Source organism: Magallana gigas, chromosome 7, assembly GCF_963853765.1.
Source record: "Magallana gigas chromosome 7, xbMagGiga1.1, whole genome shotgun sequence".
NCBI lineage: Eukaryota > Metazoa > Mollusca > Bivalvia > Ostreida > Ostreidae > Magallana > Magallana gigas.
In genome coordinates this window covers 26735974-26762044 of record NC_088859.1, presented here as the reverse complement: position 1 = coordinate 26762044, position 26071 = coordinate 26735974, and the positions used below count along the sequence as shown (strand labels likewise).

At 32.9% G+C, this 26071-nt stretch overlaps 3 protein-coding genes and 1 long non-coding RNA gene across 4 annotated transcripts; 1 reads left to right on the top strand and 3 right to left on the bottom strand.

The window, feature by feature from the left end:
- Nucleotides 1-237: 237 nt before the first annotated feature.
- LOC105321013 (ankyrin repeat domain-containing protein 29-like) lies at nt 238-4093 on the bottom strand. The gene has a single exon (XM_034456371.2). The coding sequence runs from the start codon at nt 3672-3674 to the stop codon at nt 2736-2738; it is 939 nt and encodes a 312-aa protein (XP_034312262.1). The 5' UTR covers nt 3675-4093; the 3' UTR covers nt 238-2735.
- Nucleotides 4094-4170: 77 nt separating this feature from the next.
- On the top strand, nt 4171-9581 carry LOC105321012 (intraflagellar transport protein 27 homolog). The gene is made up of 7 exons (XM_011419170.4): nt 4171-4290; nt 6728-6807; nt 7152-7211; nt 7970-8029; nt 8447-8564; nt 8989-9098; nt 9410-9581. The coding sequence occupies exons 1-7, from the start codon at nt 4254-4256 to the stop codon at nt 9506-9508; spliced, it is 564 nt and encodes a 187-aa protein (XP_011417472.1). The 5' UTR covers nt 4171-4253; the 3' UTR covers nt 9509-9581.
- Nucleotides 6923-8525, bottom strand: LOC136270102 (uncharacterized). The gene is made up of 3 exons (XR_010707797.1): nt 8423-8525; nt 7578-7648; nt 6923-6961 (listed from the first exon to the last, which is right to left on the bottom strand). It is a non-coding gene; the product is annotated as an uncharacterized lncRNA (long non-coding RNA).
- A 3953-nt stretch (nt 9582-13534) lies between the features above and the next one.
- On the bottom strand, nt 13535-26067 carry LOC105343370 (inhibitor of nuclear factor kappa-B kinase subunit alpha-like; the record flags this gene model as incomplete). Its single annotated transcript, NM_001308886.1, is given in 20 exon segments — nt 13535-13921; nt 14743-14864; nt 15501-15645; nt 15817-15919; nt 16291-16340; nt 16589-16710; nt 16842-16906; nt 17045-17097; nt 17193-17294; nt 17587-17678; nt 18006-18137; nt 18344-18535; nt 19957-20083; nt 20312-20419; nt 22941-23065; nt 23203-23292; nt 24048-24206; nt 24321-24536; nt 24639-24749; nt 26036-26067. Coding segments are annotated over 19 exon segments (2199 nt in total). The 5' UTR covers nt 24735-24749; nt 26036-26067.
- Nucleotides 26068-26071: the final 4 nt, after the last annotated feature.

Below are 26071 nucleotides of genomic sequence, written 5' to 3'. Positions count from 1 at the left end.
AAACTTGACACAAATTTGTCATTTTTTCCAATTTGTCATTACACTGTTAATGAAAGAAGGCCATGACAATTTTCCATTTACTGGTAGTTAATTTTTTTAAACATGTACAGTATATTTGGCATCTTGTACATTATTCCTCGTGTTTCTTTCAGTGATTAAATTCATTCTGATTAAATATTGCAATTTAAAATCCATTCTCATTACGGTAATTTTTCATTACAATAACAACGAAATTAATGTATTTAGCTTTAAGCTTTTAATGTCACCTGAATGTGATACAACAACAAAAAATCATAATAAAATAAAACGAGACATGCAAATCCAAACAGAAAAAAATGCACATTGTGTGAAATGAATTCATAATTTTATTTCGTCATGTATACATGAACATATATCTCCCAGACTGACTGAGCACCATGTCTTGATACTTGTCATTTGAACACACAGCCAAACCATGTTTAAGTAATTTTAGAACTAACAAGGAAATTATTGGTTTAACCAACTTTATGGGAAAAAAAATGTTGATCTCGTATATCCGATTATTTCACTCAAACAGAAGCATGCAGCTTTACATTAATGAGTACACGCACCATCCCCAAAGCAAGACAGGAAATATTTTAATTATTAGGGCCATAATTTTTTACCAGGTAATATGTCGTTATTACGGTACATTCTTTATTTTCATGCATGTAAACATCCTAGATGTATTTTTTTTTCAAAGTGAAAATCATATTTGTAGACTTTCTAATTTAAAATGTTAAATTTGATTTTTAGAGATTGAATTCTTCTTATTGAAGCAAGTCTTCTACTTTCATTCTGGTTAGCCTCAGGGTTTAAAAGCAGCAAAGTTTATTAAAAAAACAGTAACAATGTCTTTCTCATCAATGCCTATACCACTCTCACTCGTAAAAAACTTAATGGATTTAGCAGTGTAGGTCAAGTACCTACCATTGTTTAAAAAAAATCAAAAACTTTCATTAATTACAATATTTTAAAGGAAATGAAAATTAACAAAAGAACATACAAGCTGCAGTCGCTCAATAAAAACTTTCAAATCGAAGCTTTCAGTTCAATAAAGTTAAATTGATTCTTAATTACGCACTAGCCGACTTCTCTTACATTTTAATGATTAGCACATACAGTTGTACGTGACAAAAGGGCAGTTTCCCTTACTTAAAATGGACAAAATTTGTAACATTTAAGGAATTAGTCATAAATAATCAAAGCATTGAATAACAGCTCTATATAGATATAAATATCAAAAATTCCATTAAAATCCTATTGGTAGTTTTTGAAAAAAATTATGACGTCTGAGATACATCCAGCGTTTTTAATCAAATCTTCCAGCTTGCATGTGTCAGACACAAAATATACATGAATAATGAATTAAAATGGCAATAATTTGTAGAATTCAGGGGATACTAATAAAACAATTCAATTTAGACTGCTTATAAATTCGCAGTCTTGGTAAAGAAATCCGTTTTTCTAGAACATTTTTGGTAAAAATATGAACAGTACACATACTAAACATTTAATGGCATTTGCAGAATATGAACATGTGAGAGAAGAGTTCAAATTGGGAGATTGTGTGAACATATGCAATAGGAGGTCGATTTTAGGGGTTTGGGGGAAAAAAATTGCAGATCTGCAAATTATACCTATCCCCTAAGAGAGAGCCAAGTACTACACTACTGGTTATGCATTTGCACATGACTGCTAGTGATATAATAAGCTCTGCCTCTTAAATAATTTGCATGAATCGGTACAGTATACATATATATGTGTGTGCATTGTGTGGGAAGGTTTTCCTTCAGTCATAAGTGGTTTTGTTTGGTGAGACGCAGATGTCTACACCGTTATTTTTGGGCTATGACATTTTAAGTTCCTGCACTTCTTTGCCTTACGTTTGTCTTAAGATACAGTACTCATCAACTCCTTTACAGTTATATACTCATTAACTTCTCTATATATACAGATATTATGGTGGATACTGGTACCTGAACTTAATTAGGGCAAATAATCAGAACATTTTCCTAAGGATTTAGCATTTTTTTCATTCATTTTAATGATATGTTTTGCAAGAAAGCTAGGGATTGAAAAGATTAGATTTACAATCAAATGATTATAATGACCAAAACACACTTAAACTCTTACTGCGCATCATTTTAAATGATGGACATCATAAAGCTCTGAAATGCTCTTTCAATAATTGGCAACAGACAAGAAATTGCAAAAGTTCATGGTAAAAAAAGGTCATACATGTGTTATAAATCCATTGATTTAGAATGTTCATAAATACTAAACTCTATTTAATAAGCATGATAAGTAAATGTGTGAAATTAATAAGCTAATTAATCAATGATGTAATTTTTAATATGAAAATGATAAAAATCTGCAATAATTATTTCAAAATAAAACACTATAACAGAGAGTTAATATTGAAAATAACATTTGTTGTATGACTAGGAAATAACAAGTATATTTCTGTAAATGAACACTCAATAATTAATCTCTATTCATAAAAAGAAATAGAAACAATTTTGTAAATAAATTGCTATTCAAAAAAAAAATCATTTGCCAACATATAAATAATTGACAATTTTTAAAGACTTAATTAATTCATAGGCAAGATTATAACATGCATACTTATCAACAAACACCACTAATTCTAAATTTTTACATTGTACTTGAAGCACATAGATATAGCTAATATCTAATCAAAGACATAAAAGAATTTATCTTAAGGTCAGATATTGTTTCATGATGACTGGCAATGGTAAAGCATTTATATGCTTGATGAAGTCTTTTCCTTTGCAGCTTTCGCTGACTGTATTTCTCACTACTCTCCGACAAATCTGTCGAAGAAGTGGCGGCCTCTGGTATTCTGAATTCAACAGGGTCAAAATTTGAGTGTCCAGTTCTCCATCCATCAGTAACGCTCTGTGAACACTCTTGATTTCCGAAGTGGGTAGTCCTGCACACAAAATTAAACGAACAATTTCAATATTTTTACTCTTGGCTGCCCAGAAAAGCGGGGTTTGCTGAGCCATGATGGACACTTTCGGACCTTCCAGATTGCTTCCATGCAAGATCAGAGTCTTGGTGATGATTGAACTTACTCGGTAGGTCAAGGCAGTGAGAAGAGGGGTGTAATTAAAACGGTCAGTTTTGTTAACACTAGCACCATTTGAGATGAGATACTCCACAAGATCTGGCATTTGCTGTCGAGAAGCTACCCACAATGCTGTGTGACCATTATTGTCCACTGCATCCAAATCGGCTCCTGCATTCACTAGAGCCACCACTCCTTCTAGAAAATGCATTCTGCAAGCTGTGATAATGGGTGGTTCAATACGATTCAGATGATCTTTGCTGCATATGTTCAACTTCAATTTTCTGCTTTTCTCGCTATGCCTCATTAACAAGCCAAAAATGTCAAAGTGTCGCTTGTAGAGCGACAGTGACAGTACTGTTGCTCCTTTCACAAGAACATTGAAATCCACGTCTGGATGGGAAAGCAGAATATTCCTAACTAACTGAGTTTCTCCTGAAATGACCGCCATGTACAAATCAAACACCAGATGCGATTGATTGTACTCATTTATGGCCTGAAAAGAAGTGCACAGAAGATTATCCATCCCCCTGTCACTAGATCTCTGCATTTTTACCGGCATAATATCCTCTACTCCACTACACTTTTGCAAAAATGAAAATTGTGGAATAAATTGATTTTGCAGCCTCTGAATAAAATGTATCCGTTTATCTGCTCAGTCTACAGAACCACGCCGCAGGAGATTCTTTCAACATATTAAATTCATTATCACCTTTGGTGCATGTTGACAACCGCTCTCACTATCGGTCCCCTGTGGTTATCGACGGATCAGGAAAGACGCAAACGGATATAGTTAAACTGTCAGATGGATCATGTGTCTGAAGACGTACGTCACTTCATTTTGTTATGTTATTAAAGGAACAAGTGGTGTAAACTTAATGCAGATACAGTTTGGCATAAAACACTCCTTCCTTTAAGTCTTACTATCTGAGAATTTTTTAAGTTGCGTTTTGCGTCAATATCTCGTTGTTAACTATGTTTACATGTATTGATATTTGACGAGGTTGAAGTAGTGACACTTCCGTATTTTCGGATAAAATGTAACACAGATTTCCATTGGACAAAAAATAATTCATCCAATCAAAAAACCCCTCTCTTGTAATATTTGGGGTTGTCGTAACATACCTAAACAAAGTGAAAAATGCCGACTTGTTTGAGAGCTAAGTGTGTAGTTGTAGGTATGTTGGATTTAGATACATGCATTTTATATTACGTACTGCCAGTAGATCTTTCGTTTTCCGTTTACTTGAGAACATTTTTGCGAATTTCTTTAACGCAATGTTGAAAAGTGCTTTTATATACAATTGCATATAACCATGATAACCGCACTTTATGATGTATTTAGTTACAATGTACAATAATAAGCTAAACATACTTTCACAGTTGATCAAGGCCATTGACTGAAAACTATTCTGTACCGTTAATCACAGTTAACAATTCTTAAACTATACCACTGGTAATATTGTTAACTATAGCTTTAATATGATTGAGAGTTGCAAAATTTCACAGAAAACTGAGTGTGTACTATGTGCATACTGTACTGTATATCTTACAAAAATCATACTGTAAACTATAATAGACTTATAGTTAAAAGTAGTTAACAATTAAATTTTATCAGATAAATATAAGAAATATTTGTTTTCATGGTTAACTGATAAGTAACTGTTGTGAAAACTTAATTATTATGGCACACTAAATTCACAAAATTGAGCTATAAAACATAGCTTCACGGTTGATAAACTTAAGTTTATTCAATTTCAACTATAGTATATAGTTTACAAAGTTAAGCATTATCTAGCTATAACTAACATCAGATTGATTGAAAAAGTATCCATTTGTAAATTTTTAAACAATATCTAACAGATGTAAACTATACAAATATTAATCAAAGTTTAATTATCTGTCTGAAAGACTGTAAAGAAATGTTAACATTAATAAATTTTGCTGATAAATAAATCCCAACACCTGTAAACTAATATGATATTTTATAAATTTTGATCTATTATAGTTACAAGTTGTGAAACAATATTTTTCAGGTTAAAGATTGTAAACTATATATATTTTAAAGATAAATTGTGACTTACATTTTTTCAATATTAGTTTATTACCATAAACTTACAATCACAATCATAATCTATGAAGTTTACAGTTGTAAAATGTAGAATATGAATCTAAAAGTATTTTAACTGAATAAGATTTTCTATTTAATTCTCAGAAATTCATGCACAAAATTATTACCTAACTATAGTTTGATAATAAACTAAAGGTTAAAGTTGTGAAATATATTAAATGTTTCACTGAAAACTGTTTATAGATCTTTAAATTAATACATAATCAGATATAGTCATTCTGTCATTAATCAGTGTCTTTGAATTGTTAAACCCTGTTTATCACATTTTTATAAGTTCTGTGCCTTTAATGTTTATTAAGTAACTATAATTTATGAACCATAAAAATTTATTAATTATTATACCTGTCCATGAAGTAGTGCAGAGCATACATTGACTTTACCTCATTTGTGATAGAATTATTTCTTTTTATGGATGAGGAAATAAATTATAAGCTGTTTGTAATGTAATTATTACTAAACTTAAATATACTTTAATTCAACACTCTATCACCACAGTAATAGATTATTTTTTATTGCCGGGGGGGGGGGGTATGAAAATTTACGTTTATATATTTTTGTATGACGTTTAACTTTTGATATGTTTCCCCTAAAGTGCACAAATAAAGAGTTTGAGATCTCAATCATCATCTCAAATTTGCCCATTTAAAAAGAGTTTAGCAATTTGAATTGTTTTAAAATACAAATGTACTAAATTTGTGTACTACAGTGACTCGTTTATATCCAAATCAGAATTAACTTATTTGATAGAATCTGTGATTAGAAAACCAGAAGTCAGTTACATAACACATACCACACATGTACGTCAGAAGTGAATAACCATATGTATACTATATAGGATACAACTTGAACTCTGTGTACTGATACACCTGTTTAATGTGGAAATATTACCCACCTACAAGGATCTGACTGTTTCCTTATCAACACAGTACTTACCACTTAGCGGTACTTGTAGAAGGAATTTAGCTGTAATTGTTCCACAGTCCAATTTTATGACCATTGAACCTTCAAACACGTGTGCATCTGTACATGAACAAACAGCAAATGAACTCTATCTGGACCTGTTTTTTTTTCGTCAACGTTTTTATTTACTCTGGGGGGAAAAAAGTTTATATACACTGTATAACAATAATCTAGCAAACTTACTACAGAATACATGTATGTGCATGTTATATATATTCACCCAATCTAAAAAATGATTGACAAAATAACCAATACTTAAGATGGAAGAAGTTCAAGTTACTCTGATGACAATCTGAATTGTCAACCCAAATATTTCCATCAAGCTACAGATCGGCAGCTAATAATCAGATCATGTTATTTATCCAGCTGAAGTTGGTGCAACATTGACAAAACGTGTGTTACTTTTTTTGCCTTATGTGAAGATCAAATTTTGACATAAGATGTGTAAACATTTGACTAGTTCCCTTAAGTAACATCAAATTGTACTTAAACTAATGCATTGCTCTTTTGTTTTTCCTGTGTAGGGGACTCCACAGTTGGGAAGAGTGCCCTCTGTCAGGCTTTCCATAGTGATGGCTCACATTTTCCAAAGAACTACACCATGGTAACCAAACAATATCATACCATTGTATCATTCATCTATAACTTGTATTTCTATCCTCTCATCGGTGTAAATCACGGCCAATATATACGATCCTCTCCCATAAGGGGAGGGCTCTGTGGACTCTGGACTGTGGCTTGAGACAATGATCTCTAAACTACCGTACAAAGAAACAAGCACTTGTATTGAATATGATTATCACATGATTAGCTATTTTTAATCCATCAACTTTGTATTATCTAAATAGATATGTCTCTTATTAATAATTCAGATGATTTACATGTTTATTAATTGATGAAGGTGAAAGTCTGCATGTGATCAAATTTTGTGGCATTTTATTTTAATAGACCACAGGAGTAGAGCTACTGGTCAAACATGTGAACATTCCTGATTCAAAAGACAGTGTGGTAAGTACTTGCAAATCACAAAATTAAATATTAACACCCCAATGACATGTAAGCACTGTAGTCGCAAGCAAGATTATCTTTCCAATTTTAATTTGAAAAGAAGAAAATGTTGGTTATTTGAAATTTATATTAGTTTTTTAATATAATTCATTAGTTTACATGTTTTTCTGTAAATTAATATCGCTTTCATGTGAAAGTTTTAAAAATAAATATATAGTCTTAAATATTGATCCATGGTATGGTAGTAGAAGATATATGGAGATAATTTTAATTTTATTAAAACTTCAAAGCATAAACTATTGCAATATCATTTTACACACACATACATGTATTATAAAGTTCATATAATTATACATTTTCATATACCTGGCTGGTCATGGCTTATTATACTAGGAACAAACAGTACTGGTAATTTAATCTCAGTCCACTCCAATCCTCTAGAAAACAATACCAGAACATGTACTGGTATATTGAGATGCAGATACTGTACATGAAATACAATCTTTATAACACCTACTGGTATCTATAGTAGTGTATACACAGTTATTTTGGCCTTGTGTAATTTTTGCTCTTCTACACTTGCAAATAGTTTTCCCCATCTTGAATTCATCCAGACACAATTGTGCTTAAAGAGAGATAATTTGAAACCTTGGAATTTGCCAAGTCTTTAATTCGCCAGCTGACAACGAGGGTGAAAAGGGCGAAAATTAAAATGAGGGCGAATATTTCCCTGTTTACAGAATGCTCTTTGTTTTCAGGAACTGTATATGTATGACTCTGCTGGTAAAGAAATTTTTGCCGAGCATGTTCAAAACTTTGTAAGTATACTTGTGCAGCTCTAAATGGTTATTTCTCTCTTGTATAGTAAATGCAGATGAATAAATGTCAATAACTGAAAGTTGAATAAACTTTTAACCAATGACGTATTCAATTTTACCACACATGTTACATATTGTGGTTTCAATAATATTTAAGGGTATCAATTTTCTTGGATAAATGAAAATAACAGTTTCAAGGATATGTAAATTCATGGCCAATTACCCTATCAATACAAAATTCTAATAGAGATTTCAATTCAATGAACACTTAATTTCATGGATCAATTTCATAACGAAATCCACGAAAATTGGTATTCATTGAATATTGATGAAACCACAGTAGTCATTTGAACTTCATTGATAAAACAGTGAAAGAAATGAATGTTGTATGACTTTTGAATTTGTTTTCTCATTTAGTGGGAACAACCATCCGTTGTCATGGTAGTGTATGATGTCACGAGTGAAACATCATTCTCCAGTTGCGCTAAGTGGTTGGAGCGGGTGAAATCTCAGAAACCTGAAGTACAGATACCAGGTAGTGTAAACTTACTGTCAAAAAACAGATTACTCAAAAAATATATGAGCAACATTTCTGAACAGAAAATATAAGACATTGAACACATGTATACTGTACTTTAGCACTCCAAAATCTGAGACATGGCATATTTTTATATTTTTGCATTTTCACACACAAATCTGTCAAATATTGGCAACATATTTTCAGTGAGAATAATATTTAAAATTGCTGCACGTGAATGTTCAATATTTTGTCTATTGACATGTACAGATGCATGAGCGGATCTAGCTTGAGAATGGGGGTGGGTCAGTTAGAACCCTCCCTGGAAAATTCAAAATCCAAGCTGATTAAATTTACATTGTAAAATTAACACACACACCCTAAAAACAAAAGTATAAAGGTACATGTATCCCTCTATACCTGATAATTTTGTTTATTGAAGGAGTATTGGTAGCAAATAAGATTGATTTGGACGAGAGACGAGTTATCAGTCCTAAGGCAGGAATGGAGTTTGCCGAGAGCAACGGACTCAAATACTTTGAATGCTCAGCTGTAAGTTGACAGGAAATATAGGAAATGCTTTTCTTTTATTCAAAATCACTGTTGATAACCAAAGTTTTTGAATTCTCAGCTGTTAGTTTTATGAAAATAAAGTTTCAACTGAATTTAGCCAATGAAGTTATTTAATAGCTGTATGTTTAAATTATCAATACCAGAGCTTGGAAAAATGAGCTGCTTATCAAATTCTTGGAATGCTGTAAACCAGCAAAAACCCATCAGTAAAAATGATTTAAATCATGATGTCCATGCATAAAGATATAATTTACTAGTACATGTAGTTACAGACTCTTTTTCTTTTTCAGAAAGAAATGCAGAACATTGATGCCTCTTTCTACTACCTGGCTAACGAGTTTCACAAGTTATACCAAGACCGACTAGAGACATTCAAATCCCTGTCATAACCTTAATGTATTTGATGTCAGTTAAACATTCCGTCCATATTACTGTACAATATATATATGCTTTTAAAAGATATTTCTGTTTATTTGTTTTTGAATCTATAAAAAAAATAGATTAAGAACATGGTGCCTTGCAAGTGTTTTAAATGTGTTTACAACGCCTGTCTTTTAAACAGGTCCTGCAGTCAAACTTTTATCTAATATGTACATTCACATACTAAACTTGGAATTCTATTCAAAGAAATCACTAACTCATTTTAGTGGATGCGCCTTGTTCTCTGCATGTGCAGCGATGATCCTGCACAGCCTCCTAGTGCATGTATCTCAGCTTTATTTACATACTGAGCTACATATTTTGACTTCCACCCCTACCTGCGTATGTGCTGCCCATGTTACTGACTCATTTTAGTGGATGCGCCTTGTTCTCTGCATGCGCAGCGATGATCCCGCACAGCCTCCTAGCGCTCCGTGACTGAGGCGCTTCGTGTATGTTGGCAACGCTGGATCATTTTCTTAAATCATTTGAAATATTGCATCGACTTTTTAATGTTTTTGGCATTAAAAATATAACATAACATTCTCAATGCAGTCAAGGAAACATGTATTTTTTGGTAAGGGGGCGGGGGCCAATGGAAATTATATCAATTGTTTTCATAAGACTAAATAAAAAATGAACAGGAATTTTTATTGGTATTTTAACTAGCACTCCAATGGCTAAAGCTGCAGGTCTGTAGCTACCGTTACGTTATGAAAAATTTCAGATGGACAACCTGAAATCTCCAGTTTCGTTTGCTTTTTTTTTAAAGTTGCATATTTCTATACAAATATTTGATTCCAAAATATTCCCCAGATATTTTACTACAGATAATGTGACTTTACTTGATATTCTTTTAAACACCATTACCAGCCCTGAGATGAAGTGGTGCAGTTTGTTGACATGTAAAAAAGGCGACCCTCAATGAATCTGGAAGTGACTTAATTTCAGAGGTCGGTTAGCGTGTAAGAGAAAGTCTGAGGCAAATAAAGAGACGATGCCAGTAGTAAATTGCCTGAAGAATTTAATGGTACTAATTTTTTCCACAAAATTATTTTGGGAATAAGATGAATTGATCATTCCAAAACTATCACAATATTTTGTGTGCCGTTAATTTTGAACTTTTAAACATGTATGGAACAAGCTCCCAGGTCGTCCATCAGATTTTTTTTTCAGATCAGGAGTTACAAACCTGCAGCTATAGTGGCTACTAAACCGATTAAAATCAGGTCCTTGTATTTGATCTACTCAGTACACTTATGTGTAGTAGTGATCTGCATAATGGATCCAAAGATCTGAATTACCTGGCAATCAGATTGAAATGACTGCAAGTACATTGCTCAATCCATTAAATTCATTCAATTTTAATGGAAAAATTGCTTTATTGTTTATAACTGTTTACATAAAATATTTTAATTTATAAACAAATTCACATTTCATCATTAACAAACATAAAACAATTCAGTAAATGAGTAACCAACTACAAATGCATGAGAAAAATACTTGCATAAGAATAGTACATCTTTAATGAACATGTATATACATATAAAGAACATTTTTAAAATGTCCTTCCTCGGGTACGTTTACATAAGAGAGATATATATATATATATATATATATATATATATGTATATATATAGGATAGAGAATATTGTACATTCCTGCAATTAGTTCTTCGATTCTGCTGTTTTGAATCAAATCGCAAAAAAATGAAGCCACAAAAACTGAATATTTTGTAATATTTCATATACATGTACAGTAGTTTACATCTGTTTAAAAAATAAGAGCATCAATAATTTTAAAATCGGTGAAGGGTGCTTCTCGCATTTTTATGCTGAGTTGCAGATATACTTTGTGTTTCACTGGGAATCTACTGTGATGTCTAACATACAAATAACTGCTAAAACCTACTTTGATTTTTAATGATTTTTGAATTTTGATCAGGGATCCAAACAGTTATCACCATAAAACCTAGAATTGAAAATAAATGAGATTGGCGAAAAGCCCCTGATCATACTTGGTCTTAAATTTACAATACGCTAAATTGACATGACAATTATAAAGAATATGAAATTATTTGCATTTTCATGTTGCAACAATACTTTATACATCTATGAACTGCATAAAATGGGACTAGAAAACACACTTTTAAACTAAGTAATATTATACATGTATATTGTCAAAATGCAGCTAATATCTATGCACTATCAAAAAAGCCATTTATAATTCCAGGCATGCAATTTAATATAGTAATGGAACAGAAATATACTACTGAAAAATACAAATATCTATAATAAACAATATGCATTAATAAGCAAGCACAGGAAGGTTATATAAAGTCTCATTTTAGGAAATTCTTCAATGTTACAAACAAACAAAAATAACATTGAATGCCGTATTCATGCAAGTCTACCTCATTTACTAGTTGATTAAAATTTATGCTCAGGCAAACAAGAAATGTTTGTAATCTAAAACTTGCAAATAAAAATGGCTTGAAATTTGAGTTCTTTAAAATATAGAGATTTTATTACCATGCAAGATGTCCATATGTAAGGGAGGGAGTAAAAAATGTAACTTTTTTTTTATCCGAAATCTCCTTTTATCCAAGTTCCTTAAAAATGAGTATTACTAATAAATGTACCGGTACTGTAAAACATATATGCCACTTTCCCTAAATAATGTTTAACCATTAAACACAATTCTTGGATGTAATTTAATGCCAAAAAAAATAAATTGTGAACATTTAGACCAGTAATTATGTTAGAAATAAGACAACTTTCATCAATTCTTATATCTCAAAAACAAACTCCCATGCCTCCTTAAATTTAGTGCCTGAAACAATTTCTATTAAAGTTGTCTAGAACTTAATATCATTTTACTCCAGAAAACTGGTGACTTTTGACCTGGTGACTTTCAACAAGGTCATTAAGTCACTTGCCACACATATTTGACATGTACTTTGCAAACAGACTGTTCAAACAATAAATGTATGGTTCAACAACATTAAAACAAAAAAGTAATGCCTACTTTAAAAGGGGAAATTAAGGTAGTTTTTCATGCAGTAGGACCAAATTACAATAATAATTTACTTTTTTTTTATTTTGTATTAGTATTTTGTCATATTCAATATCTGGTGATTAGTAAATCTCAACTGAAGTGCATATATACTGTCATGCGGATAGGCAAATACTAAGCTGCTATCAATGCAATTTCAAGTTGCAATGATTATAAATACAAAACAGTCAGTTTTGATATGTTCATCTGATTCCCTCCCTCCAACACAGAATCAAAAAAAAATTGTACCAAAAAATATTATGCATGTGATAACGTACACTAAAAATGTTAAACAAATATACATGTACTAATATTTCTTGAATTCAAGAACATTAATACATCAAAAGCCCTCTAAAAAGCAGAATAGCAAACAACATCAAATAAAGAATTACTGAACATTAATTTATAAGGCAATGGATTAATCAAATACATCTTATGAAAAATAATAAATAGTCAACGCATCTTTTACATGCATATGTGTATTTACATGTATATCATTTTAAAAATCAATAACTGATTTTACTTGTTAAAAAAACTATACAAATACATTAATTTACGAAAATTTTACAATTCAGTCTTTATTAGGACAGCTAGAAAATAGCATCAATTATATTATTCATAATAATTAAAGTATACTAATTACCTTTTATTTGCCATTTATAATTATAATCACAATGCTAAATTCAATAATTTTGATTTTCAATCTTTAAATTAAGTCTTTCACACCTCAAAAAATACACTAACACATCCAGTAGACAGAATTAACCTGACCTTTTTAAAAGTTTAATACATGCAACTAGCAGTACCTGATGATAAAAGTGATGGAATGTACAAGTCTCTGTAAGGGTTCAAAACTAAATGGCCTCTCGTAGGAATGTGGCGAGACTGAGAGGATCTAATCAATCTTTTATATAAATTTCACCTCAAAGTATCTTTCAACCAGAGTTCAGAAAACATGTTTGCCCGACAGAGTATTGCAATCATTTTCTTCTTTTTCTTTTTTTAGCAATGTCCACTATTTAACATTTTCAGCAATATTTCACACCCAAAAACCCTTATGTCTTTGGTCAGAAATTTGTAAGCATTGAACATAAATACAAGGCCATATATACAGATGAAAAACCCCCCACAAAAAAACACAACAAAAAATCAAGTGTCAGAGGTAGCAATTTCAGTCATACTGGACAATGATAGAAGAACCTAGTAGAATTGCATGGCGAGTTTCTGGTCACGGTTCCTTGGATTTCTCAGGCGGTAAGAAACTCCAATCCATGGAGGAGAGAAGTTCCTCGTGCTCATCAATCAGACTCTTTATCATGTCATCACACCTGTGGGAGAAATTCTCCTTTTATTCCTTTTAAAATAATCAGTTCAATCTGCTTAATTCAGTTAAACCTTATTATCTTGAACTCCACTTAATAGGGCTTGATGGCCATGGCCAGTCTTAGACTGTATTGATCTCCTTTAGAACAAGAGCTCTACATAGAAATATAGGAAAATATCAAAATTTTAAAGGTAAAACATACAGATTTTTTCTTTCTTGAATAACAGTTTATGCTAAACAATTCATATTTTAGGTAGATTTGATGACTATTTCTTTTAACCTCCTTCGCCAAAAAAAAAAAAAATGAGATATCCATGGATTCACAATATCAAGGTAAAACTATAAAAGAGTAAATAGTTTTGGACTTTAAAAATCATTTCAAAATATCAATGGTATTTGAGATATCGGTGTTTGGGATATTAAGGTTCAACTGTATACTGCGAGAAAAGCTTAATACATTCATAAACTCATGATCATGATCAGATCAGTGAGCTGTAACAAGGAAGCATGTGTCTAATGCTAAACTAATGAATTTCCAGTTGAATTCAATATCCAATTGCATGGATTATGGATACCCCCCCCCCCCCCCCCCCCCCCGTGTTTTCTATCTTTGTACAAATTTAACCAATAAATGACACAGCACCTTGCGTACTTTTGGCTGCATTTTGCAAGTGCTTGGAATGACGTATGTTAACTTTGTACATTTAAATGATTCCTAATTCCTGATTTGTTTCTAAAAAGTGGTTATATGGCTTAAGATATGAATATAGTTCTAACAAAAATAAATTGGTTGTTTTCCCCCTTAAAATAAGAAAAACTGCTTACTTTTGTACAGTTTCTCTGTTGTCATCACACATTTTGATGGAGTCGAGCGAGGCCCCACCATACATTGATAACAGCATGCTGGCATGTCCACTGCTTCTGGAGTCCTGCCTTGTCATTCCCTCCTACAAAGTGAACACAGAAACAGTGCAAACCAGTCAAAAAGAATAACAGTCTATATCTACCAATGTTTACATCCCTAGCTGTTGTGAAAAAGAAATTACAGTCAAACTTGTATTAAGCATCCACCTTCAGTGACCATCATAAAGAAGTGAACCTTAAAAAATCTATTCTTAAAAATCTATTTTGTTGGTTCTGTGTCTGATCTGTGTTTTAATATGTTATTCCAAGAAAAAAATAAAAAAGGGAAAGAGTAATGCTGATGACATTCTGTGCAATTTGGCCTTAAAATTTGAATCATGTGTTTTCAACTCTACATGTATGTATGTATGGGCAACCTATAAACACTTAGCAAGCAAATTGTTTTTTCTTACATATGACGCATTATCAAGCTTATTGATAAAACTGTAGATTCTTAATTAAACACGAGGAATTAGTTTCCATGTAATAATCACAAGAAGCACCCTTCACGGATTTTAAAATCTTGCTATTATTTTCTGAAAGTTTTGAACTGTAAGAAATAAGGAGAAAAGTTCCACATTCGCTATTTTATATTCTCCCGATTTGATACAAAACAGCGCGATCATGGAATTAATACTTGCATTATATAAGGAATTTACAGTAAACATGTGTATACTTACAGCCATCTGGACTAGACTCCATATCTCAGACTGCCTCTGTTTGTGAGCCTGGAGAAGTCTTTGTGTGGTGCCATCAATTTGTTCACGGCACTGCTGAATGCTGGGTAATAACTGGAACAGCTCGTGCTTACAGGCACAGATTTTACTGAAAGGGAGATTCAAAAGTGGAAATACTTGTAAGAGAAAATTAAATGCTACTGAATTATAGAGTAAATATGAAGAAAGTTCAGATCAGAAAAGCTTACTAGCTAAAAACCTGAAAGGATCTTGTGTACTATACTGAATGTTTAGAGCAATATTGATTTCCTGCCATTACCCAAGATGCGTGTAGAGGTCTTGTAGACTCTGGTCACGAGTAAATATACACTTGACAACCAGTTTTACCATGGGCTTATGGTCCTTGTATTCTTCTCGGCCACCTATACATTAAAAAAAAAATAGAGTGAAAATCATCTCAAAGACATAATCATTGTATAAATACTAAGGTGCCATTAATAAACAAAGAAATTTCTGTGTCTATCTCTAAGTTTGCATGAAGGAACACAACTACCGGTACTGATAATAAAATGCATTGAAATATTTCTAAGATTTTCAATTTTGCTGAAAGTCGGACTTGAGTTTCTTCAGAAATAATGTGATTATCTATAGTAAATTATCACAGAAGTGATGCAGTCACAAATGATTTTGCCAAAATGACATTTTCAGTCATTGAATGATAAAGAATTTGAAATATAAGTACCAAATTATGCTCTGTAAGACTACATTGAATTTTAACAAAACATGCTCTCACCTTTTCCTGCTTGTCTCATTTCCTGATACAACTCGGTACATCTTTTGGCACTATCAAGCAGAATAAAACAAAAATGAGCCAGAAATTAAGACCCCCCCCCCTATGTGAGGTTCGAACTCATATCATCTGAAAACCATTACCACAAGAATATACATCTTCACAAGATTAAAGAAAAAGAATTTACTTAAAAAAAGGAGCAGATTAGAGACCCAGATATCAAATGCATTACATTGTATTTGTTAAATATACAGAATTTCGTTTTCTCAATCCAGATAAAAATTTAGATGTTTGAACTTGCATGCTTTCCAGATTTTCCAAAACCTCGTGTTGTTTGGTGCGGGCGAATGGACTTTTCTGTAATTCTAAGATCTTGGTCTGCAGCGCCAGGGACTGTTGATGAAGAGTCTGCACATTTTCCCTCTGAAATCATTGTCCAAAAAAAAAAAATTTCACTCTGTATATATACAATATACACCTTGACTAAACATAAATTGGATGGATAAAATTTTACAGTAATAAGCAGAAACAGAAAAAAAATGAGGAGACACTACCAGACTGTGGTACAGCTTCATTTCTTCTCCTACTTTCTTCCATTTTGCAACAACCTTTTCTGCACCTAGTTTTCCAAACCATGATAATTAATATATAAGAAATGTGTACAAAGGAATACAAGTGTTACTTAGACAGAGAAATAGAGATATTAGGGGAGAGAGAGAAAAGAGAGAGAGAGAGAGAGAGAGGTTATTATACATACTGATTCCTCCATCTCTACTCTGAATACCATACAATTCCAAGTCATGTTGAAGACTGAATAGAAAAACAAATTAATTAGCAAAGTTAATTCAAATAATGTGTTTTTCGTGAAAAGCATAATTGAGAAAAATAACTTTAACTGTACTTGCCATTCCTCAAAGTAATCTAATTTGGACACGAGATGCTCACAATTGCTGACCATTTTCTTTTCTCGTTTGGCAAAATCATTGTGTGTTCTTAGCATGCTCAGCCTGAAGAACAAAACACAATATGCTAAAGTACAACTTTTTAAAAAGACCACTATGGTACATGTATCTGTGTTGATGACATCTAAATGAAAATGAATCAGTTATTCATACAACATATACCTAAATACTGGAAGTCAAATTTTTTATCTTTTAAGCATTTCCTTACTTTTTACAACCATGGAAATGGTTGCATGATTGCCTGGTACATAATCCTTAGATTAATTTAGTTTCCTCATTCTGATCCAACTGACTAATCCTTTCCCTTTAATCTAATATTTACGATACATTTACTTACATTGCTGCCCGTTGACTCTGAATCAGTCTCCTGAAATCTACGACTTGTTGGTTACAGAAATATACAGCTTCTGCCCATGCTTTCTTTTGTTCCTACAAATTAACACAGCACATTCTTTATGCATGCAGATGGAACTGATGATAATTCAATTTTGAATCATTTTTAGTGATTTTTAACTTTAATAGGAAAGTCATTTGGAGGTTTCAATGATATCTGTTACATACATGTAATAATTATTGTGGATTTTGATGTTGAGTCGATCAACAAAATTAAATGTTCATTGAAGTTCAATTTCTAATATTAATGTACTGTATTGGTACGATTATTTATAGTCACAATTTTACTCATCCTTGACACTGATTTTCACTTAATTCTTACAAATTGATGCCCACGAATTTTTCATGAAACCAGTACAGTACCTGAAATGGAAGAACTATAGTGGGCTCCTTGAAGATGCCCTGAACGTTGGTGGGTAATGGCTTTTGTCTTTGAGTTCCTCCTCCTTGATTCTCTCCCTTGGCAAACAGAAACACAACCCAGTCTTCTTCACCCTGTGAAATTGAACGGATGCAATGCACAGGCATTTTAAATAATCAATAACCAGTAAATAAACCTAATGTATGTATCTCCAAAATTCTTTTGTATTAATTCAGTGTTTCTGCTAACAAGTATATATGTAGATGAATATTAAATATGAAAAATTCAAATCCCAAAACTTGATATTCCCCAGTATACCAGTAATCTTTGAAAAACTTACGGGAGCAGTCCAACACTGATGAGCACCAAGGTTTGGGTCGGGTGATGCCCCACTAGCCAATAGAATGTCTTGATCCTCAACTTTGACCCCTGTCTCTTTCTCAATCTTTTCTTGCAGCTCTTGTATGGAGTAGTTTTCCACCAGGGGATAAGAGAGGAGTTGGTTACATGGTACATACAGAATATGGAGGATCTGCAAAATTGTAAAATAATAAGTTAAAGAACAGTAAAAAAAACTCAGAGAATATATAAAAAGGCAGATTAATCTCTTGTCATATAAAGTATATACACATGTAAAAACATGTACATGTATATGCTGCATTAACTGCATTGCTTCATTGAACATTTGTTCAAAGTTTTGAACCTATAACAGTAAACAAAATGATGCAGAAGAATAATAAGTTTGTACAGTTTTTTGTTTACCGTAATCCGGTGAATATAATACGCAGTAGTGTACAATACGCATCCCCACTTTGGGTCTGAAAGTGGTGGAAAAAGCTTGTTGGGATGTATTATAATACATATCAAAAAAATTGACCGAACGGTAATCCGGAGTATCTACAAAGCAGTTGTACTTTGTATGCACGCTTGAAACTTCATTGCGGGAATACGCTACCGGAAATAAGAAAAACACAATATTTATTCTTAGATACTGATTTATTGTAACTAATACATCGCGGTAATATCTTTATTTCATTATCAATGTTTAAATAGACCTAGTATTAAATATTCTACCGTAAATAAAATCAACTACTTTTAACAAGCGTTATATAATTGTGTAGTGAAAAACGGACGGTGTACAGGTATGAAGATAACGGACCTAATAATAAAATATGTGCAAAAATAGTTGTGTTGTGTATAGTACACTTATAGCCTAAGGGGAGTGTCAGAGATACCCAAGGTGTCAAGCGTTAGCGGTATAGGGGAGCACAACAATGGCTTCAATTACCGGAATATGTTATAGAATTATTTATATTCATAATTATTTGCAATAAATCAATTAGCATTACATGAAAATGGTTAAAAATGAGCCACATGATGTATAAGCTGTTTTCAAAGATCGGTTACAAATAGCACGTGGCCATCCAAGTCCGCATTCTATTAATTAACAGCAGTAATGGCGGCGTACACTGAGATAAAGAATAGACAGTTCAAATTAATTTTTAAAGGCCATTTTGAAACAGTTTATTTATTAACAGACTTAAAGTATACATTTTCTTTAATTACATGCTATAACAATGATTTCCTAAAGGTTAGATAATAATATATATGTGGCAATGAAGTAATGTTAAGATGCATAGCGGGGTATCGGTCTTGTCTGTTAACAGCATAGGTAATACTGTTGTACGATATCCCGTGCTTCACCTAGGGAAAAAATATGTCCAAATCCTATAGGGATGTATAATATGCACCCCTTTCTCACGGTAAAAAATGCTTGGAAAAAAGTGCGTATTATATTCACCGGATTACGGTATTCTTCTTTGGTAAAATGCAACTCCTAGCTATCAAAGGATTGTTAAAGTGTACTTTTCACAGCAATAGTGAGGATTTTTCACATTACACAGAAGTTGCGAAACGTTTAATGATTCTGCGTGATAACTATTTGGATCTAACCTTGACATTCAGCATTGTGTCAAGGACGTGGAAGCAGTGCGGCCTCCCATCCCGCCCTCCTCCTCTTAACTGTGAGTCCCACCTCAGCATCAGACTCAACCACTGCTCAAAGTAGGCCTGCATACTTCTATACTCAACAATATACAAAATATTGCACAGAAAAAATATATATATATACTGTATACAAAAGCTCATGGATACAAACAATGCTTATATACGAGAGTTCATGAAAATGAAATTAAGTTGTCTGAGGATAAAATAATCATAAGTTTGATAATCATTATAATCAATATTTGGAGCTCAAAATTCAAAAACTTTTGATACCAGTAATTCAAAAATCAAAATCCAATGTTACCTGCAGAGGTGTGTGGGTGTGAGAATTTTCTGAGAAAACACCACCTCCCCGTCAGAGTTATAAAACCCAGTGATGTCATCTTGTGATTTCTGGTAGACTTCTTTATGCCTACAAAGACAATACGAATTGTGAATGCATTTCCAAGAGGTTGATTGAAATAACACCCAGTTGAATACTGGTAAAGTGGAAATGTGTGCTAAGTAGAAATTTGGGTGAATTTAACAATAACTACAGATTTGTGAAGAATTATTTATTACATGTGGGTGTGAGGATGTGAGGAGTGATAACATATGCATGTGTACATCTTCCATAATTCTAATCCAAAATTTATCATTGCTTTTGCAAATTAATAGAAATAACGTGTATCAATTGCTATGCTCTTTGATGTGGCCACATTGAACCATTTAGATCTGTTTGACTTTGGATATCATGGGGACCTTGGTTTCTTTTGACCTTGACTTTTAAGTCATTAAGTTAAAATTCTTTCTTTTGTGCTTCAAAACTTAGGAGGAAGATTAAAGGTTTTAGATCACAATATGAAGATACTGATGAGAGATCGATTGAAAGCAATATTGTGAACATTTGTATTCCTGGGGGTCAATGTTCGTGGGAAGCCAAATTTTCCTGGTTCGTGAGGACATAATTTCGTCGGTAGCAAGCACTATTTTGTAAATAAATACTAAACACTTGTATATATGTTCACGGAGATGTAAACTTGAGTACAAAGGTTACCCAGTACAAAGGTTACCCACGAAAACCACAAACATTAGTCACCCACGAACAATGATGATTCCACAGTATATGCGTATCATACGAAATCTTTTTTAATATCCCGAAGATTAAAAAACAAGAGGCCCAGGGGCCACATTGCTCACCTGAGCAACAATTGCCTTAACTCTGATCAAATTAGCAGTACAGTATCAAAATATCTTAGTACGGTAGATCTTGCTAAAAGAAAATTCAAAATCTGCCAATTTTTATCCACATCTTTTTTGGGGGGGAAATACCAAGCCCCTTTTATTGTTGTACTTGTAAGAAGATTTTTCTCTATTCCTATATACCCCCTCCCCCCAATTTCATGGCCCCACTTTTCTCTAGGGAATCATGGTTTCATCAAACTTAAATCTGCATAACCTGTGCTTTCAAACTAAGTACTGAGTTTTGGACAGAAAACTTTCCCAGAATATTTTTAAAGATTTCCTCTATATATTCCTATGTAAAAATTCAAACTGCCATCGCGGCCCCACCCTACCACTAGGGACTGTGATTTTGCAAACTTGAATTTACACTACCCAAGGATGCCTCTACACACGTTTAAGCTTTTCTGGCCAAATAGTCTTTAAAAAGAAGATTTTCTCTATATATTCCTATGTAAAAATTCATCCCCCATTTTGGCCTCACCCTACCCCTGGACTATTATTTAAACAAACTTAAATCTATACGATCTGGGTATGCTTCCACTCAAATTTGGGCTTTCCTGGCCTAATAGTTCTTGAGAAGAAGATTTTCTCTATATATAAAAATTTATCCCCCATTGTGACCCCGCCCTACCCCCAGGTACCATGATTTGAACAAACATAAATCTACATTAACTGAGAATGGTTACACGCCAATTTGAGCTTTCTTGGCCTAATAGTTTTTGAGAAGAAGACTTTTAATGATTTCCTCTATATATTCCTATGTAAAACTTGATCCCCCTATTGTGGCCCCACCCTCCCGCCGGGGACAATGATTTGAACAAACTTGAATCTACACTACCTGAGGATGCTTCCATTTTAATTTGAGCATTTCTGGCCAGATATTTTTTGAGAAGAAGATTTTTAAAGATTTCCTCTATATATTCCTTTGTAAAAATTGATCCCCCTATTATGACCCCACCCTGCCCCCGGGGACAATGATTTGAACAAACTTGAATCTACACTACTTGAGGATGCTTCCATTTTAATTTGAGCTTTTCGGCCCGATACTTTTTGAGAAGAAGATTTTTAAAGATTTTCTCTATATATTCCTATGTAAAACTTCCCAATTGTGGCCCCACCCTACCCCCGAGACCATGATTTTAACAAACTTGAATCTACCTCTTCTTGAGGATGCTTCCATTTTAATTTGAGCTTTTCTGGCCTGATATTTTTTGAGAAGAAGATTTTTTAAGATTTTCTCAGTATATTCCTATGTAAAATTTGATCCCCCTATTGTGGCCCCACCCTACCCCTGGGGACCATGATTTGAACAAACTTGAATCTACACTACCTGAGGATGCCTCCACACAAGTTTAAGCTATTCTTGGCAAATAGTTTTTGAGAAGAAGATTTTTGAAAAATACCAACAAATTTTCAATAATTCTCAATTATATCCCCTTTAAAGAGGGCGTGGCCCTTCATTTGAACAAACCCGAATCCCCTTCACCTAGTGATGCTTTGTGCCAAATTTGGTTGAAATCTGCCCAGTGGTTCTGGAGAAGAAGAAAATGTGAAAAGTTTACAACGACAACGCTGCCGACAACGACAACGCCAACGCCAACGACAGACAACGGACAAATTTTGATCAGAAAAGCTCACTTGAGCTTTCAGCTCAGGTGAGCTAAAAACACAAGTAAGGTTTACCTCGACCTGTGGCATATTAGCCTTACCAAGTAACTGGAGGGACATGAGGCAAGAATGGACGGAATCCTGTGATACACTCAAACACCACGGTACCAAACGACCAGTAGTCTACAGTACAAGTGTACTTCTGGCTGGCAAACAGCTCTGGGGCCTGTGCAAACATTTGGAGATTACTGCATAAAATGTGCTTGAACTGTGCAAGAAATTTCAGTGAGGGAGTTTGATTTTCAGTGAGGTTACTGACGACAGGGGTTTATAATAGGGATGATGTTGTTTGGAGAGACTTACAAGATACTGCATGGTTCCAACAAATGATGTACACATGCTGCTCTGGTCTAATTCCTTGGCATAACCTAAATCTATCACCTTGTATACAGTCTACAAGGCAGAAAAAGGCAACATCACATAAATTACACTGATACACTGCAGTAAATATTGGTACCAAAGAACCTCAAATAAGACTTATAAGAGTGACAAACTTAAACATGACTATCTAAAAAACTAAAAGAGAGAGAAAAAGGCCTATGAGTTGCATCACTCACAAATATATCCCACTCTGACAAAAAACCTGTAACAAGCTAAATAGCCAAATACATGCAGCCTAGTACAAACTTATACAAAAAGCTCCCCCAAATAGTGGCCTATCTCTGACTTTATGGGTTACATTTGAATTTCAAAATTTGTAAAACTATCAAGTATTCATTTTACCGTACCTAGAGAAACATTTATAGGCTCAATTTTATTAAAATAAACACCAACACTCTCCCCTTAATGCTTTCTCTAACCCCCAGGGATTACATTGTTTTTCCAGGGAATTTTTAATGAAAATATCAAGTTCAACTTAAAAATAAAATTAAGCATGTTTTAGTTTTATGGACTGTAATCGTATACTGTAAACCAACTTTATTTGCATGCAAGAAATTTTTGCAAGGTTTGCAATAGCCTCTTTGTCACAAATATTTCCCAACAAGAACCAGTCCTTGCCATATGAGTGTAACTTAACAACACGAGTGAACATGAGGTTTGAATGCAAAAAAATTAGTTGTGGTGAACCAGTTTATCTCCTATATTTCACAAAATAATGTCATCGCGAATAAAATTTGCCTTACAGTAGCTTAACTCTGTTTGCCTACCTGCTCTTCAGTGGGATGTAGCACGATGTTCTCAGGCTTGAGGTCTCTGTGTATGATTCTCTTTTTGTGGAGGTACTCTACAGCAGAAGCAATATCTCTCACCAGACATCTGATGTCATACTGCTTCAGACCTACACAGTTCTCTGGCTTGTTCAGCACCTATCAATCGATCGAATCCATAATTAAAGACAAACTCTCATCTGACAGATAAAGATTCTACTGTAACTGTGAGCTTACATTCATCAAGCATTATTTGAACTCTAGCTGCCTTACTTTGCGCAGATCCCCACCAGAACAATATTCCATGGCCAGCAATGGCATCTCCCCTACATGGACATTCAATTCCGGGGGGACATCTTTAGCTGCTATGACGTTGGGGTGGTCCAAGCGTTTCATAATATCCACCTCCAGAGTCCAGCGCTCTTTGTGTTTTTGGTTCATTTCGCTCTGTACTCGACATTTTTTCAGGGCTATGAAGTCGTCCCTACTCTGAAAAATTATTGAGGAGACATTTAATTATGAAGGCAAATATAAGAATTAAAAAACAGTGCTGTTCAATTTTAGAAAAATTTGTTTATTTATTACACTTACTTCATGTTTCCAAAGTACAACCTGACCAAAACCCCCAGAGCCTAATATTTTCACCTCGATCCATTCACCTCTCTGCACTGGCTGTGGATGCGCCATTTTTAATCTCTTAAGCTATAAAATTAAAAAATAATTATCTAATAATAAAATTACTTTAAGTAATAGGAAAACTTTTTTTTTTCTTTTTTAAAGTAAAAATTCCAAGCACTTTGAAAAAAGGGTATAAATTCATTTAATTGCTAAACAAAAATCATTACAGTCTAAATTAAATTCCAAGATTCTTCTGATCAATTTTTTAATCATTGCATTTTATATAAAACATAAAGGTAAATGTTCATCGAAACTGAATATAACTAATCTTTAACTAATACTGTACATACAGTTATTGTAAACATACAATGGTGTTCTTATATTCACTGGGCCTTTGCCAATTATTGTAATTGCATGTGTTTGTGTCAATAAAATATTTGTATTTGTATATCCATGCAAGTATACTCTGAAGCATATACATATATTATGGAAATAAACTGAAAGCAAAATATTTTACACCTAGCTATAATCTCAGCGAGATTTGTTGAGATATAAAAAAATGTGTAGACAATCACATGCATATCTTCTGAAACAGTTTAAGTAACAAATTTTTAGTCTCACTTTATTTCTCTGAGATTAAACTTTAATAACCAAACTATAATCTCTGTATGCATAGTTAATATTGCAATTTATCAAAAGGATTTAAGAATGAGTTTCAATCCAGTTTAAGTTTTTAAAAATTTATGAAAATATAAATCAATTTTCCCTACCTTTCCCCACAAAAAAAAAAAATAATAATCAGGTCACTTTTATAGTTTTGCTGTTTAAATTTTTACATAATTTCTAATACTTAGATCGAGTTTCTTTTTGAAATTGAGGGTGTTAACTGAGAACAGAATTGTGTTCCTTACGTCTAAAACGATTCAAGTCACAACTAGTAAAATTGTTTTCTTAGAAATGTATGTACTTCTACTGAATAATACAAAATGTCTACCAATATATGAGTTGATAGCCTAAGGTTTTGGCAAAATTCTTTATATTCATAATAAAAACATAAAAGAAAAAAGATTTTTTTTAAAAAGAATCATAGTTTAGTATTCGCACTTTTCACATCTAAAAAAGTTACAACTTCAGTTATGATTTTTTTTTCATTCAACTTTCAGTATGACATGGGGCCAATATGGGGGAAAATTGAACAAAACGCACGTAAACATTTATACTGGTAAACTAAACGCAAGAGATTGTAAAGATAAAGTTTTTGATCGGTTATGACAGTTCCATTGTTTAAAAATAAACGATTTGCTCTGTTGCACGTTTACATTATCTATGTAAGTAATGTGTATAAAAATCATGGAATTAACAGTTCATACCTTTCCAAGACATCACTATCCAGTTAGCCATCACTT

Excerpts from the sequence above, each read along its gene's own strand:
- LOC105321013 (XM_034456371.2), bottom strand. The coding sequence starts at position 3,674 with ATGCCGGTAAAAATGCAGAGATCTAGTGACAGGGGGATGGATAATCTT.
- LOC105321012 (XM_011419170.4), top strand. The coding sequence starts at position 4,254 with ATGCCGACTTGTTTGAGAGCTAAGTGTGTAGTTGTAG. Across the intron at positions 4,291-6,727 it reads AGCTAAGTGTGTAGTTGTAG|GGGACTCCACAGTTGGGAAG; the intron begins GTATGTTGGATT and ends TTTCCTGTGTAG. Across the intron at positions 6,808-7,151 it reads TTCCAAAGAACTACACCATG|ACCACAGGAGTAGAGCTACT; the intron begins GTAACCAAACAA and ends TTATTTTAATAG.